Source organism: Octodon degus, unplaced genomic scaffold (assembly GCF_000260255.1).
Source record: "Octodon degus isolate 3935 unplaced genomic scaffold, OctDeg1.0 scaffold00002, whole genome shotgun sequence".
NCBI classification, from domain to species: Eukaryota; Metazoa; Chordata; class Mammalia; order Rodentia; family Octodontidae; genus Octodon; species Octodon degus.
Genome location: NW_004524578.1, coordinates 25,855,843 through 25,873,589, shown reverse-complemented (window position 1 = coordinate 25,873,589; position 17,747 = coordinate 25,855,843). Strand labels below are relative to the sequence as shown.

At 40.5% G+C, this 17,747-nt stretch overlaps 2 protein-coding genes across 3 annotated transcripts in view; one reads left to right on the top strand and one right to left on the bottom strand.

Moving 5' to 3' along the window:
- Window positions 1-5,309: 5,309 nt before the first annotated feature.
- On the bottom strand, window positions 5,310-7,635 carry Lcmt2 (leucine carboxyl methyltransferase 2). The gene has a single exon (XM_004623499.2). The coding sequence runs from the start codon at window positions 7,597-7,599 to the stop codon at window positions 5,542-5,544; it is 2,058 nt and encodes a 685-aa protein (XP_004623556.1). The 5' UTR covers window positions 7,600-7,635; the 3' UTR covers window positions 5,310-5,541.
- A 144-nt stretch (window positions 7,636-7,779) lies between these two features.
- Adal (adenosine deaminase like) overlaps window positions 7,780-17,747 on the top strand; it is a 27,412-nt gene continuing 17,444 nt past the window's right edge. For both annotated transcript variants that reach the window (XM_023711120.1, XM_004623362.2), the window contains exons 1-4: window positions 7,780-7,937; window positions 14,144-14,363; window positions 14,687-14,817; window positions 15,467-15,527. In XM_023711120.1, the coding sequence (XP_023566888.1) occupies window positions 14,301-14,363; window positions 14,687-14,817; window positions 15,467-15,527 (255 nt within the window). In that variant the 5' untranslated portion in view covers window positions 7,780-7,937; window positions 14,144-14,300. The remainder of the gene's footprint in view (window positions 7,938-14,143; window positions 14,364-14,686; window positions 14,818-15,466; window positions 15,528-17,747) is intronic.

The following is a 17,747-nucleotide window of genomic DNA, read 5'->3' as shown; positions in this document are numbered from 1 at the left end:
AGAAGCACCTCTGGATGGAGAAGGGGAATCACAGGCTATATAATATAGCCATCTGCCTGGCCCCAATAATATATTATCATATTTTTCATCATATTTTTTCTCTGTAGGTTTGTTTGTATTTCTGTGTCCTGTTTTTTCCCACCACCAAGATTAAAATGTATTTTTATACTTTTAGAATTTTAATTAATGTTTTCAGTGTATGGTTGTGTTCCTTGTGTGGAGTTGGTATGTGTACATAACACATCTTAATCCCTTTTCCATTCACTTTCCCAGTAAAACTTCTTTATGGCAGTATAATATTCCATTGTGTGTAAATAAATTTTCTTTATCTGTGTGCATCTACTGATGGACATATAAGTTATACATGATTTTGTTATTATGAACTACGCTGCTATAAACATGAGTATGCATGTATTATTGTAACAAGATGTCTTTTGGGACAATACTTAGAAGGGGAATAGCTGGGTCACATGGAATTTCTATTTTGAATTTTTGAAAAATCTCCACATTGACTTCCATAGTAGTTTTATATTCCCACCAACAGTGTAGAAGGGTTCCTTTTTCTCCTGTAGCCCCACCAGCACTTATTATTAGATTTCTTGATGATGTGGAGTAAGATAGAATCTCAATGTTATTTTAATTTACATGTTTTATTTGTTTTAATGCTCATATGATTGACTGTGGTCACTTTATCAAATTGGGTCTGTTTAATCCACTTGGAATTTATGCTTATGAGTTGTAAGATACAAAAAGCTAATACTGGGCCAGGGAAATAGCTCAGTGGAGTGCAAGGGCCTGAGTTCAATCCCCAGTTCAAAAAAAAAAAAAAAGATCTGTTGAGTAAGTTCTTGCCTGGAAAGCACAAGGTCCTGAGTTTGATCCCTGGTACCACTGTTAAAAAAAAAAAAAAAAAAAAAAAGCTAATACTATTTTTTTTTACAAAAATTAAGTGTATTTAAAAAATTTTAGCTAATACCATTATTTATAAATATTCCAGCCTTGTCTCAGTGGTGTGAAATTCTATCTCATCCCATGGCCTGATTTTTTGTTATTGTTGTTGTCTTGCTATGTAGTTCGGCTGGCACATCCACTGGTCAAACTTGAGGTCACTATCCTGCCTCATCCTCTTGAGTGCTGGGACTATAAGCATGTACTACTATGTTTGGCTCTATGATTTTTTTTTTTTTTAATGTATTTGGTACAGAGCCTCACTTCACAGCTTGGACTTGTAGCGATCCTCCAGTTTTCAGCCTCCCCAGAGCTGGGATTACAGGCGTGTGCCACAACACTTGGTCTCAGTAGCTGGCTCAGCATGCTCAAAGGTGGGACCGGCACAGCATGTGGTGCCAGGGATGGAACCCCACTCCCTGAGCTTGCCTAAGCAGGTACTTAGTCTGCTGAACTATTTTGCTGGCTCTCCATGATGTTTTTAATTCTTTGTTCTTTAATCCATTTTGCCTATTCTGTATCAGTACCAAACTATTTTTAATTGATATGAATTTTCACAGTATTTGTATTTAGAGGTAGTAATCTCTAATTTTAACATATTAAAATTTACTATTAATTTATTACTAATTTTGGCCTAAATGTATGTTCATTTGTGTAATAAAATCTTTTGTGCATTTACTGTTTTATGCACTAGAAATAAAAAATATTGATCACACCTGTAATCCCAGCACTCAGGAGGCTGAGGTACAAGGATTGCTGTGCGTTCAAAGCCAGCCTGGGCTAAGCCAGCCTGAATTGCATAGTGAGACCCTGTCCTAAAATCACACTAAAAAATTGATCACTGAACTAAACTGACCAAATATAAATTTGATTGGAGACTCTGGGGGTTTTTTTGGGGGGAGGGGTGGGCAGAACTTGGGACTAATCCCAGAACATGCTAGGTTACATGCCTTTTAAATTTGTATTTTAAGCCAGAGTCTTACTAAGTTGCCCAGGCTGGCCTCAAAGTTAGACTCTTCATGCCTCAGCCTCTGGAGCAGCTGGGGTGTACCACACCTGCCTTAGACACTGCTTTTTGAGTTTTTTCAAGGTAAAGGAAAGGGAATGGCAAAAATATTTTCTCATAAATACAGATTAAGTTGTTAGGTATCCATTAACAAGAAAGATCAGCTTTGCTAACTTTTTAAAAAATACAACTAAATGTAAATCAGAGCTTGGAACTCCCATAGAAAGTCTAAACTATGAACCAAGCTAAGAAATGAGAAAAGTAGATCATTATGTAATATCATAAAAATCATTCCCATTACAATTTTACTAGCTTTAATCTACCAATTAGGGGGTAAATGACTTTTCACATAAAAATTAGGGCAAGGTCTTTCCTCTTCCTCTATTAAACTTACGTTAAGAGCAACACACAGAGTCATGCCCAGTGAAGCATCACAACATTCTGGGTTGATCCTATCTATAAATTCTCACAAGTACATTTAATTGCATGTTCCTACTTTCTCAGATTAGCCTCTTGGCCAAGATACTTCATTTGAACTCCAAAGGATATGGGGTAACCAGGAACCACTGTTGAGCAGGATTAGCTAGAAATTGCAATCGGGAAAAAGGTTTGAGTCTACTTCATACAGTAACAGGATGATGTAGGAATAACATCAGGAAATCCACATCTTTACCTAAGTGAAGATATTGGAACTCAAGAGACATGAATGGAGGGTCCTTAAAACTAGTGTTGATTCCCACACGTGCATAACTGCAGGAACTATTGCTATCTGTGCATGCTAAGCTCTATACTAACTTTAAATATAACTTATCTGAGTACCAGAGCAGACTTCTATTCAACAAGTATTTATTGTACATCTACTGTAGCAGGGACAAGAAGTGAACCTGACAGACAGTTCTTTTTCTCTGTCAAGGAACTGTCCTTTCTCAAACAAGTGGTTTACATTAACATCCAAGACAGAAAGAGCTGTCTTCTAACTAAACTGTGGAAGAATAGTATTACTTTATTATGTACTGATACTCAATAAAATGTCAGCCTGGTCTAAAGCTGATTATAAGCTTAATTCCTGCTGTATATATTCTCATTTTAAACATCATGTATAAACATGATGAGCCAAGATTCATGATTTGACAGCCTCATGACATTTTGCTTCTTTTTTGTTACTGCAGTCAAAAGGCTTAGGCTTTTTCAGACAAGCTCTTGCTAGGTAGCCCAGGCTGACCTCAAATTCAAGGCAGTCCTCCTGCCTCAGCCTCCCAAGTGCTGGGATTACAGGTATACGCCACCATATCCAGATGGCTTGGTGTAGTCTTGTTGGATGGTCTCTATGACTAATAACTTACCTTAATAACTAGCTCTTCTCTTAATCAACTGTCCAAAGCATAAAGGACTTTCTCATGCAGGGAGAGAGTGGTGGATTACATTTGCATAGGATGAACCTTCATGTAGGCATGGGTTGCTTCAAGTTGGGTTGGGATAAACCAGGTCTTTCAGGACCTGAGATAAAAATGTGCCATCCTGAGCAGTGGTCAAAGTAATAGGTACCACTGCTCTAGAATTCTAGGTCTACCACACATCCACATTCTCTTGAGCACCTCACTTCACTTTTCTTTCCAAGAGCAATGAAGTGATAATGGTTGATAGCACAATGTAAGCAGTAATGGTGGTATAAGCCAGGCTCTGGAGTTAGAATTCTGGTACTATCTACTACATGACTGATTATGCTCATTAGCTCAAATGAAGCTGTGGTGAACTTAGAAACAGGAATACAGAGCAGCGTTTTCCCACACTGATCATATTCCTACCAACATCCAGCACTTGGCCCACTGATAGCCTTGCCAGATGCCTATGCAGATACAGTAAGCCCTTTTTCCTGCAACTCACTCATGGTCATAACCAATGACTTCCCCAGACAAGGTTCTTAAGGAAGTCTCAGGAAAGTTGATATGGATTCCAACCTTTCATGGAGCTTTTTCTTCTTCTGGAGGCCTTCAACTAACCCAGTTAAGATGGCTCTCTCCACACAAATCAGTTTGAATTAGCTAGTTTGTTTGTTTGTTTTTCTTTTTTTCGTGGTACCAGGGATTAAACTCAGGACCCTGCGCTTGCCAGGGCCCGGGTGAATTAGCTAGTTTCTGTATTAACTTTTTACAACCATTCTTACACAGTTAAAATACTGAGACAAGGGAGAGAGCTAGAAACACTGACTCATACCTCTTCCCCCTATTGCCTTCTTCTAGTGCCTCTAACCAGAGGAACTCATTGGTGTAGTCCATAAAAGCTTCCCAGGGAACAGAACACAGTGATGACTGGTTAGAATAAATCTGGAATAAACATTAAATGATGGTTAAAATGAGTGAAGACACCAAAGTTCAGTTTGCTGGTACTTACCCATTTAAATAAATATAAAATCAGTGCAAAACGTGATCAAAAGCATGGTTTTTAATAGTCATACAAATGTTTCTCATTGAAACTGAATTCTGGGTTGCACTTAAGAGCACAGTAATTTAGAACTGGGCGTTGTGGTGCACACCTATAATGACTCAGGAGGTTGAGCCAGAAGGATCTCTGTGAGTTCAAGACCGGCCTGGGGGCTAAAAAAGTGAGCACAAGGCCAGCTCAAACTGCATACTGAGACCCTGTCTCAAAAAAAAAAAAAAAAAAAAAAAAGCATAGTAACTTAAACACTATGTTCATTTCATGTTTCACAAAGAATTAGGTCAATGTTTCTTGAACTACTTTCAATCTTGTATTCTGGAGCAGGGGAGATAGCTCAGTAGAGTAAGTGCTTGCCTGGTAAGCGCAAGGGCCTGAGTTCAATCCCTAGTTCTGAAAAAAAAAAAAAAAAAAAAAGTCTTATATTCTTCCTAAGGATCTGTTTGAAACTTTTTCTAAGGTACACTTTCAAGTCACAAAAGTCAGGTTGGAGAAAACATTATATTTCTTTTTTTTTTTTTTTTGAAGACTGGGTCTCAGTAGGTAGTTCAGGCTGGCCTTGAACTTGCAACAATCCCCCTGCCTCAGCTTCCAAGGTGCTGGATTATACAGGTATGTACCACTATAGCCAGCTTTGCTTTTACTTTTTGATTTAGTAGATGGATAAACTTATCTGAAAATTTATTGTGTTCCAGGGCTGGCCAAATAGCTCAGCAGATTAAAGTGCCTGCAAGCAGGCGCAGGGGCCAGGGGTTTGCTCCCCAGGCCTGCCTTGCTGGCCCATGGGCTGCGCTGAGACAGCAATAGAGATTAGATGTGGTGGCACACACCTGTAATCCCAGCACTTGAGAGGCTGTAAACAGGAGAATCACTACTAGTACTGAGACCCTGAACACCCTGTAGACCCTTCCCTAAAAATACACCCAAAAAAAAGAAAATGTGTTCCAATATAGTGAATACTTGAATGTAAAAACTTTATTGCTGTGGCCAGTTTCCAGTTTTACCTTTGTGCTATGCGTTGGCATTTTAGTAACTTTTACTTTCTGCACTTAATAGTGCTAAGAAATAAAAGAGGGTGGTGTGGCAACATCTATAACCAAACTCAAGGTCCCACTTGTAGAAAGCTTTGTTGTCTATACCAAGCATCATCTTTAGTGCCCAGAACTTAAAGAAGAAAGGTCTAGTGTCACTGTATGGGGGTTGAAGTAAGTGCCAAAGGAAAAACAGTTCCCACCACCTCCAAGTAGCAAGAGCTGTTGCTCTTCAGGAAGGAGAATGCTGGTATGGCTGTGTAACATTAATGGCCATGGCACACTTGTTGTGTCAATCTCATACTCAGTGCTCAACCCTGTACTCAAATTGATAACAGTCACTCCAGGAACTGAGGAGGAATGAATCCAGACACCTCCAACCAGCAGAAGTTGTCCATTGAATACATGAGATGTGTGGGAGTACCTTGGGGTAATGGCAGGCTGGATATCTATTGATTCCCAGAGGAATCCTCCAGAGATTGGTCTCAGGAAGACTACAGATTTCAAAGGTTCTTCAGAAGCTCCAAGACCTCCAGCAATAAGGGTTCCCTCTTGCCAAGGGCAGGCACTATGGGAATGCCGAGCCTCAGGTGCATCCCCTTTCACTGGGATACTGACCCAAGCCATTGTTCCTACATGTAGGAAATGCCAGTCACTTAGCACTGGTTCAACTACATTCCGACCCCCATACACAAACAAGTATTTCTCGTTCTGATAAGACACTTCTGTTGCTGAATGCCGCCAACATGACAAAGTGTAATCCTCTAAGTCAACCTTTTTTACTGTCACATTCAGGACTTCAGTGCTATTATCCTCACTCTTACACATATGTAGCTGGAGAGCTCCCAAGGCTGGACTTAATGGGGACAGTCTCCCTCCCAGAACCAGAACCTGACTATCTGAAAGTCTTGTCATGGTATGGTAAAGGCGTCCATCCCATTGGAGACCAGTCCCCCAAGTACATATTTGGCTGCTTTTCCATTCACCATGACAGTATCTTGAGAGCAAGTGAAGTTTGCTCACCCTGCAGTGCCGTCCTTCCTGTTCTCCAAATCCTCCTGCACTGAGAACAAACCCAGGGCTCAAGAGGACAGAGGCATGGCCGTATCTCTTAAGGTTTGAACTCTGGCAGCCATTAGTGACCACTTTGGCAGGAAAGGCCGCCGAAGGCGAAGCAGGATCTACCTGGGGAAATGCCTCTGAGGGAGGCAACACAAGACTCTGGGAGAGGGTGTCTCCTTTTGAAGCTGTCAGAATGAAATAATGGGAGCACTTCAGATGCCACTCCTCAAACTCATCAAAGGGTTCAAGATGCTCTATACGGTGGCGTTCTTCAGCAGGAAGAAAACAGCGGTAGAATTTATTCATGTCCATGGCACTGCAGGCAGTCCAGCCAGCTTGAAGGAAGCGGCGCCGCTGGGACTCCACCTCAGGAAAAAGGTCCAGGCCATGTAGAGGAGAATTCAACTGCTGAAAATGTTGCAACATGACCTGCCCGAAGGCATCTTGTGGCTTCATTTGCTCATACATCACGAAAAGGGCATTAGGAAAACGCTGGGCTGCCCAGGCGATGAGGGCTGCAGCACTGCTAGGCTGGAGGTAGGTGAGCACCGCCTCGGCCAGGAGCAGGGTGGGTGCGGCCACGTTCAGGCCCGCCGCGTCCAGGGCCTCGTCCAGCTGCCGCAGCTGCCGCAGGTCCAAGCCCAGGATGCGGTAATCCAAGCTCTCAAAGCACAGCGCCGACTCCGGACTCCCCCTTCGGAAAGGCCCGATTAACGCGCACAGTTCCGGCGTCTCTGTGATCCTCTCCGCCTTGCGCTTCGCCACGTCCAGGAAATCCACTTCCCAGACGCCAGCCCCAGTCAAAAGGCCGGAAGCTTTGAGGCGAAAATATAGTGAGTCCGAGCCAGCGCCAAGGGACAAGATCTGGGCGCTCGGCGCGTGAGGCAAAGCGCTCGTCTGCGTCAGGAAGGCGTGCACGCAGTGGCGCACCGCGCGCGCGCGGACGTAGTAGCCGCGGTGGATGAGGGGCGTGCGGCGCGCGCTCGCCGGAACCAGCAGCAAGGCGAAGGCGTCGTCCACGTACCCGCGGGAAGCCAGAGAGCTCTTGCTGAGGGCGCTGCTGTCATTGGTGCTCTGTACTGTTCCTACGCGGCGCTCGCGTCTCCGCGGCCCCATGCCCAGGAAACTGGAACGGCGTCCTAGTGTGCTCCAGCGTTCTCCGATACAGCTCCCACGGTGCTCGGAACGGAAGAACCGTCCTTTTCTGTTTGGGCGGGCCTGGCCGCACGTATACGTCACTTCCGGATGGAGCGCACCCCGCCAATCAGGATTACACACAGTGTTGCTTGTTCTCAGAATGAACTGCGATTGTCAGGATTCTTTGGTTGTCGGGATTATATTTTTCCCGGAGACTGAATGACAACGTGTCAGGGGAGCACAGGTTGTCACTTTTCTACAAGCCTTTCAGTGTGAAGGATTACTTGGCCCTCGTAGCTGAGAAATCTTTTTAAGAGGTGAGTCGGGGGACTGATAGCCTGTCTTGGACGACAAGGAAGGGCTGGGTAGGGACAAAGAGCTGTCAGTCCCAGGACCTTTAGCGTGCCAGAAGAGGTCGTGCCTGGTATTGCTAATTTAGTAGTTGCTAATTTATTTGCTGCTGTCGTCGTGCAAAGCAGAATCCATTAAATCTGAAATTCAAATGGAAGGTGAAGAAAAAGACCTTAACAGGTCACTTATATTTACAATAACCATCACGTCACAGCTGCACACTTGATGCCCTTGTGTTCTCTGCTAGGCTCACAGTAGTTAAACCACTCTCTTTCTCATCTATGAAATGCCACTTTCCTTCACGTGCAGTTTTCTGTAATGTGAAAGTAGCGTTGAGTATGGTCCGCGAAAGCTGGCCACAGAAGAGATGATTATTCCCTCTGCCATATTGTGAATATTGCTTTTAAGGAGGAAATCCAGGTTCAGGTTTAAAGTAAAGTTTCTAAACCTCGTGCCTAGGAGTCATCAGTAAGAAATCACTATCAGAGATATTTAGGAAATTTATTTTTCTGACTGACTGAAAGGAAATTTGGATGACTTGTAATTACGGTTAGCCGCAAGTGTTAGCGCTTAATAGTTAAGGGCATGAGTGTTGGGGTCCAACTCATTTGGATATTTAGCGTCAAGAAAAGGTTAGATCAGGATAAAGATTTGATAGTTTGAGAATTGTCTTTAGCTTTGATGTTAATGACCTTTTGGGAAGTTGAATCTGTAGCAAAAAGAAGGCAGAATCTGTCTGAATAAATGAGAGAAAAGTTAACGGAAGCATTTGTTGTAAATTGTGGTTTTAAAGGAGGTTGGCTTAGAAGGAAGAGATAGGGCAGTATTTAAAGAAGAATGTGGGGTAAGAGTTTTTTTTTTTTTTTAGAAGTGGAAGCAAAAAATGTGCACATGCATATTGTGCATGAGGGAGATCAGCCAGTAGGGAGGGAGAACTTGAAGGAACACAAAAATAGGAAAGTAATGCACTGACAGAGTAACAACTTGGAATAGACTCGAAAAAGTGGGACCTGGGTACACACTACTCTTGGGGGCAGGAGAATGAATTCTTTTTTCTGACTCAGAAGAGTGTAAATTTAGCTGTAGGGCAGAGAAAAACAAAAAAATCATGCCTGATGGCTTCTGTTCTCTGTGAAGGTAGGAGCAGGGTTGTGGTCACCTTAAGGCACTTAGAGCTAGGACTTAAGAAATACCTGTAGAGGAGCTGGGTGCAGGACTCACCTCAGCTACCTGGGTCCTTGGATCCTCTGAGGGACCTGAGGAATGCTAGTTGAGGCTTCTCAGGGTTGATTGAGGGCCACACTGAGGGGTGAGAAGGACTAAATAGCACTGTGAAATAAATTTATTTAACGATAAGTTCATAAAATTATTAAGTTAAAATATTCCTTTTTAAATAAATAGCTGGTGAAGCAGATTTAAGAAAAAAGAGCAAAGTTTGTGATGGAGGTACCTTATGATTTTTTTAAACTTTACTTATTCTTAGGTAAAATGGGGACAGTAATATCTCATGGGTTGTAGTGAGGACTTAACCTGTAACAGCATAGAGGCAGACTCCTAATAGGTGCATTATAAATAGTAAACATATATATATATATTTTTTTTGGCGGAACCAGGGATTGAACTCAGGTCCTTGCGCTTGCCAGGGAAGCGCTTATTCCACTGAGCCATCTCCCCGGCCCCAGTAAACATATTTTTAATATTCTGCCCTTTTCTGAGGGGACAGGGAACTGAATAGAAGAAAAATGATACTAAGAATGAGGTCAGTGGGACCACTTAAGACATTCTATCTAAAGGTGACTAAGTCCAGTGAAAACTAATCTGATAAGACCTGAGATCAGACAGGACTGCTGTTCAGAGATTTTTTGAAGAATACTGAGAATGGCATACAGTGAAGATTAACATTAAAATGAGGTGAAAGAAAGCTGGAGTGTCATAGAAAAAGTATAATGATTAGTTCTTTTTATTTTATTGTCATTATTATTTTTTACTTTTTGGTGGTACCAGGGCTGAAACTCAGGACCTTGTGCTTGCCAGGCAGCACTTATTCCACTGAGCTCTCCCCTCAGCCCAATCAGTTCCTTTTTTTTTTCTTTTTAAATTAAAAATTAATTCAGAGGGGGCTGGGGAGATGGATCAGTGACTCGGCGCCTGCCCAGCAAGTGTGAGGTACTGAGTTTGATTCCTGGCACCAAAAAAAAAAAAAAGAAAAATCCACTCCGGACTGATGTGACCTACCAGATTTCAGAACATGTGTTAATGGCACATATGTTACTGAAAACTTAGGTCCTATATATTTTTTCTTTATAACTTTTAAAGAACGAATACGCAGTGTTTAACTGCAAGTTTCCATTCTTGGACTTTGAGAACAGGATTAAATATTAGTATTCTTTTGATCAGACTAAGTGAGATTCCAGTCTATAGCTACACCACCCTGAATGCACCCAGTCTCCCGTAAGTGGGATTTAGTTTTATACAACTCTTCTATATTTAGCCTTTGGTTGGTTGGTTGGTTGGTTGGTGTTGTTTTTGGTACACGGGATTGAACTTGGGACCTTGTGCTTGCCAGACAGGTGCTTATGCTGCTGAGCTATCTCCCCAGCTATGTTTAGTCTTTGGCTTTAGAAGTGAAAATATAGTACCTCTGACTTTCTGTTAGAATTGATGGTATCATTAACATTTTAAAATGTTTTTTCTAATAAAGTTATTGGCTGAAAATAAGACATATACTGGTACATATTGTATAAGATACAGGATAAATTCACAAGAGTTACTGTGTCACAAATGCGATTTTTTTTTTTTACATTGATAGATGTTGCCAAATTATTCATTAAAAACACTACCAAGGGACTGGGGATATAGCAGTGGCACAAATGCCTACCTGGCAAGCACAAGGTCCTAAGTTAAATTCCCTGTACCAAAAAAGTACAAAAATGAAAACAAAATTACCCAGGTTTTTTTTTTCTCCCCACAGTTTTACCATTGTTGCTCATTCTGGAGTTGAGAACTTTTTTCTGCATATTTTAACAAGTTAAGTCTACAATATGAACTTTAAAATAAATTTTTAGGAATAATTTTTGGAGTATTTTGATTAATATTTACCTTATATAGGTGAAGCATTATTAATCTGAAAATCTGTGTGTGTGTGTGTGTGTGTACGTACGTACACATATGTTTGAAACTGGGGACTCAACCCAGGACCTTTCACTGAGTTACTTCTCCAGCTCCCTGCCCTCTCTTTTTTTCTTTGAGTCAGGGTCTCAATAAGCTGCTGAATTGCCCAGCGTGAGCTTTGTATATGTGACTCTCCTGCCTCAACTTCCCAGAGTGCTGGGATTACAGGCATGCACCATCACGCCTGGGTGAAAGTTGAAATGCCCAGTATATGAAACTTTTTGAACACTGACATAATGCTGCAAGTAGAAAATTCCATACTATGAAACTTTGTTGTGTGTGTGGTACCGGGGATTGAACTCAGGACCTGGTGCTTGCCAAGCAAGTGTTTATTCTACTGAGCTATCTCCCTGGCACGAAACTTTTTTTAATGCACAAAATTGTAAAATACTGTATACAATTGCTTCTGAGCTAGACATGGTGGCATATGCTTGTAATCCCTGCATGTGGAGGCTAAGGCAGGAGGAACTTGAGCTCTAGCAGACCTGACTTACATAGTGAGTTTAAGACCAGCTTGGATTACATAGCAAAACCCTATCTCAAAAGGTAAGTAAATAAAGAACTTACTTTCAGGCCATATGTAAAATGTGCATATGAAATATATGAATTTCATATTTAGATTTAGTTCCAGTTCCCCAGATATCTCATTTGTATGCAGATATTCTAAAATATGAAATATTGTTGGTTGCAAGTATTTAGGCTAAGGATGTTCAACCTGTAAATCAATTTGTGATAGATTGCCAGGCATGATGGCATGTGCTGCAATCCCAACTACTTGGGAGGTTGAGGCAGGAGTGTTGCACGTTTGAGACCAGCCTGGGCAACTTTGGGAGACCTTGTCACAAAATTTTTTGAAAATCACTGCAACTGTAACTCAGTGGTAGAGTGCTCTGGGTTCAATCCCTAGTACTGTGAAGAAAAAAAAATTATGGTAAATTCATTTTACCTATTAAATAATAGGTATGTTCCCATTTAAATGAAGCCTTTTATGCTTTTTCAGTAGAGATATTAAATACCATTGATTAAATAGCGCATCTTTTCTGTTTATTACTCTTCATGGAGCACTTACCCTTGCAGTACATTGAAATGTCACTTTTATCTCATACTGACTTGGTTTTTCTGTTGCTTTCTGTTGCTGTGTTTGGTCTTGCACCAGCTAGTTTCTTCTGCAACACTGGAGATTGAACCCAAAAGTGGTTGAACTTTATCTATGGCCCTTTTTTATTTTTGCTTAATTTTTAATTTTGAGACAGGGTCTTCTTAAGTTGCTTGGATGGCCTTGAACTTGTGATCCTCGTGCCTCAGCCTTTCCAGAAGCGGGGATTGCAGTGTGTACCATCATCCCTGGATGAATTATTTTCTTTATTGAACATTTTAATATCTGGATAACTTATTTAGCCCTGCTTAGTATGATTTCTTAACTTTGTTATTATAATCATATTTTAAAGTTATTGTGAGCATTCAAGATAATATTATTAAGTGTAGGGCTGGCCAGATAGCTCAGCAGATTAAAGTGCCTGCTTAGGCAGATGCAGGGACTGGGGTTGGATCCCTGGTGTGCTGTGCCAGGCCTGCCCCCGGGGCACCCTGAGATGGTGATTAAGACTGGGCATAGTGGCATGAGCTTGTAATCCCAGCACTTGGGAGGCTGAAAACAGGAGAAACACTACAAGTCCAATCTGTGTAGTGAGATCCTGTAGTCCCTGTATTAATATATTTTGGCAGAACCGGGGATTGAACTCAGGCCCTTGCGCTTGCCAGGCAAGCATTTATTCTACTGAGCCATCTACCATATATATATATATATATATCCCTTAATGTGTATATTAATTATTACATTTATATATGTTATTGAATGTGTATGCTACAAATCTTGTGGGCTTTGATACATTGAAACTTTTATTCTTCTTAATATCATCAGCTTTAATATGTGAAAACCCAGAGGGTCAAGGCGGCTACTTGAAAGCATAACTAGATTTCATGTGGAATATTTCAGAGGTAAAGAGAAGTTAGGAGTGATTTGTCACTTGCAGTGTATCAACATTGTGCTAGGTAGCAAGGTGATAGAATGAGCGGTAGTCTCTATTCTCAAAAAACTTGGGAGAGTTATAGTTAGTCACTAGGTTAAGGGCCGGCCGCATAGCTCAGTGGACTAAAGCACCTGCTTAGGCAAGCGCAGGGACTGGGGTTCCATCCCTGGAGTGCAGTGCTGGCCCTGCCCCCGAGTGTGCTAAGACCTTGCCCCCAGGTGTGCTGAGATGGCGACTGAGAATAGACATGGTGGGAAAAAAGATAAGAATAATCACTAGATTATATTAGAACATAGAATAATTTCAATTACTGTATTAATCTCAATTACTCTGCAATTTTATCCCATTTTTACAAATAAGGAAACTGAAGCCATGTGGATAACTGATTTAGGACACAAAGCTGCTGGAATGCAGAACTGGTAAAAGGGCAAACTAGGTCCTTCTGACTCCATGCTTTTACTCTTTCTTATAATATTCTAATCAAGCAAAATGTAAGTTTATTTTTTTAACCCAAAACAGGACTTAATACATTTCTAGTATCTAAAGTTGTTTGTAGAAAGTGCTCATAGGCATGGGATACACTACCAAATTTCAGGTCTTAATACATCTCATAAGAGCTTGGGGCCTTTCCCTGGTTCTTATTCATGTTCCTCACTACCTCAGACACATTTAAATTAGCTTTGGAAGCTGAGCATGAAGGTGCAAACCTGTAATCCCAGGAATCTAGAGGCTGAAGAAAGAGAATCACAAGTTTGAGCTGGCTCCTATGGGCAAATCATACTTAATGACTGAGCAAGACCATGTCTCAAAATAAAAAAAGGTCTGGGGATGTAGTTCAGTGCAAACATCCTGTGTTCAATCCCCAGTAGTACCTCCTCCCAAAAAATTAAAGAATAAATTAACAAAATTCTGTGGTTTTGTTTTGTTGCTTGTATGTCAGCATCTAAACATACTCATATTTGTTCAAATAGGTGAAAATGAACACAGAGCTATATATACAACCAATTTTATAAAAATGTGTGGAAGGAATTTGAAGAAAATCCAGGAACACCAAGTTTACTGAAACACATTGTGGTAGTCAAACCACGGATAAGAGTGGAAAAGGAACACTTCTTTTCTGGTAAAATCATGATGGAGGCAGAACTGCAGCAGCCATGGATGCCAGACTTTTACTTGGAATTGCCCAAAGTGGTGAGATATCAACTACCAAATTCTTGAAGAGTTGCTAATTATAATGGGTTTTATGGGTTTTTTTGTTCTTGCACTATTGGAGATTGAATCCAGTCCCTTGAGCCTGTTAGATAAGTGCTTTACCACTGAGCTATATCCCCAGTCTTGTATTGTTTCTTTCATGAAAGAGAAGTTAATTTTATGTGTAGAATTTATAAACGATGTAAGTTATATAGCTCAAATTTAATAGGCAGTTTGCCTGGTGCAAACTAAAAAAATCAATGGTATGATGCTGTGAGTCTGTCAGATACGGACGAGTTTTATTGACTGTAGTCTCGTTTTAGGAACTTCATGCCCACTTGAATGGATCCATTAGTTCTAATACCATGAAGAAATTAATAGCCAAGAAGCCAGATCTTAACATCAACAATCAGATGACTATGATTGACAAAGGAAAGAAAAGAACTTTAGAAGAGTGAGTTTGAAGACATTAAGGCAATACTTTTTTGGTCTGTTAGTGTTTTGAGATTATAATAAGTAATATATAAAAATTCAGATTTTAGTAGGTGAAAGGAATAGAATCAGTACCTTGCAGTGAGATTATAACTTAGCATAGAAGATTTTTTCCAACTGTCAGAATGTTGACAGTGGGGCCGGGGAGATGGCTTAGTAGAATAAGTGCTTCCCTGGCAAGCGCAAGGGCCTGAGTTCAATCCCTGGTTCTGCCCACAAAAAAAAAAAAAAAAAAAAAAGAATGTTGACAGTATTTTTAATGATTATACTCTTTGTAAAGTTATTGGCTTCTTCTAGACCTGAAACTACAGGCATATTAACTTTCCCCAAGTAGGGGAGACTGCAGGGGTAAGGTTAGAAGAATGGGCACTATTATTTCTCAACCCCCCCAAAAAAAATATATGTATATATATATAAAATTTGCAGTCATTTGATTATCATTCTAAAACAACAGAAAAAAGGTTTGAAAAACATTTGATAGGGTTTTGTAAATCTTACTATATACCTCCAGTTAGCCTAAAATCTAGTGATTAATTCCATTTAGGGAATTTCTCTTGAGTGACAAGTTTTTGATGACTGTAGCATATTGAAACTCTGCATTCATGTTACAGATGTTTCCGAATGTTCCAGATTATTCATCAACTTACTACTGGCCCTGAAGATATTCTAATGGTAAGACATAAAGGAAACGTAAGAGTAGTTTAAAGATTATGAAATAATTTATGCTCTTGTGGGGTTTTGGTTTGGTTTTGGTTTTGATTTTTGAGACAGGTCTCTATGTAGTATTGCAGGTTGGCCTTGAACTCACTATATAGCATAGGTTGGACATGAACGGTGATCCACCTCTGTTGACCTCCTGAATTCTGGGATTACAGATGTATGCTACTATACCTGGATGCACTTCTGTTGTTGAATGTGACCTTTTGCTTTCATCAGGAGTCTGATGAAAAATGTTTTTTTCTTTGTTATGACAACTCTCTTCAAAACCATTGTGAAACAATTGCCCAAGAGGTAAAATACAAAAAATTTTAAAAGTTCATAATAAAACATATGAAGAAGGAACCAAGATCAACATCTTCTACTGGATAGATGATAGGGAGAAGAAAATTTGGTCCTGTTTTCTGTATCCAACATAGCATATGAAATATTTGACTTCAAATGAGCATGTCCTTGGTAAGGCTTTATCTATGTCCCATACGAAACTTGTAATCATCTGAGTGGGCATTGCAGAGAATGAAATTCACCAAGTACTTATAAACTGAGTGGTTAATCCCTAGGAAAATTGTGCTTTCCTTTGGGGACTGGAGGACATCACTACGTTATCTGAAACTCCATGATTCTAGAATCTGACATTGAATACTATTGTATCATTGATCTGATCAAGGTGGCATTTTATTTAATTCATTTTTCCATTGCTGTGGACCACCCAAGAGTTTGCACATGCTAGGCAAGTGCTTTATTCAGCCTCAAGATGGCATTTTAAAATGTTGTCTTTTACATGGAAGGAAGGAAAACCTTGTCCATACTTTTTTACTTTTTGTCCATACTTAATGTTAGGGGAAAAAAAGTAAAATGTATAACCTGTGTTTCTGGAGAACTAACTTTGGACTGGTCAATAAAAGTTTTCTTCCTTGGCCAGGACTGATCTCCCTGATAAGTGGTAGTATATTAATTATATTAGTTCAGCAAAGGTTGACTGAGTGCTCAAAGTGTTCCAAGCACTGTGCTCAAGACTTCTAGATATAAAGAGAGATAGACATAGTTCCTGTTCCTGAGGAATTTATAGTCAGCTTATAAGGCATACAGCATCAGTCATTGTTTACTAGAAAAATAGATTTAATTTAAGGTACACAGATACATAAGAATTCACAAGATTGGGTTATAATGGCTGTCCATAGTCAGGTGTGGAAGTGTGCACAAGGTCTGTTTGCTCACTGGGGCTCAGAAGGATCCAGTCAAAAGCCTGGAGCTCAGTGTAGTGTCACCTGTGAGTCTGTAAGAAAAGGCTGAAGGGTCTGTGCTGGAAGCCAGAAAATGCCCTCCAAGGTGAAGGCAAAGATGAGCTCTTCTGAAGAAACAGAAGCAAGCCTTTCTTCTTCATTTCCCTTTTATAACATTCTGGTGAAAATCCTCCCTAGGGTGGGTCTTCTATACCTAGAACCATGCTGATCTAATTTATTTGGCAGTTTCTTCCTGAGGTTAACACAGTTAACTATCACATATACCAGTCAGCAAATAAATTTAACATCATTGGTAGCTATGCGTTAGAGGTATGTATAATGACTTATAGGAACCCAAAAGGGTGGACTCTGATCACTCACTCAATAAAAACCATTAAATCCCATAGGGGCTTCAGTCTCACTTTGTTGATGAGTGTTATGCAGGGAAAAATGGTAAAATTTTAGACCAGAGGGCTTGATACTACATGGATGTAATAATGCTAGACTTACCACTTCATTGATTTCAAAACAGAAGTTGGTGAAAAGCTCTTAAATGAGGTAACCAGTAAGGATTATGTACCTTTGACTTAGTGCTACTGGGATGGCTTGGGGAACAACAGGTGCCCCATGTAATGTATGAAACATCTGTGAGAATAAGGTGTAAGAGATTTGCTTGCTTGTTAGTGTCCTCTGAGTGTGTCTGAGATCACTTGAAATTCTAGTCAAGGTGATCTGCATATAATAGCAAAAAGACAGGATTGGAATGTGGCTGGAATATTTGCTTTTGCCAGGCATGGTGGTGATTACATTTGTAATCCCAGGACTTGTGAGGCTGAGGCAGGAGGATCGCTGCAAGTTTGAGGCAGCCTGGGCTACATAGTGAGTTCAAAGCAAGCCTGAACTGCATAGTGAAACACTATCTCAAAAAGAGGCCACCCCTTCCACAAAAAAA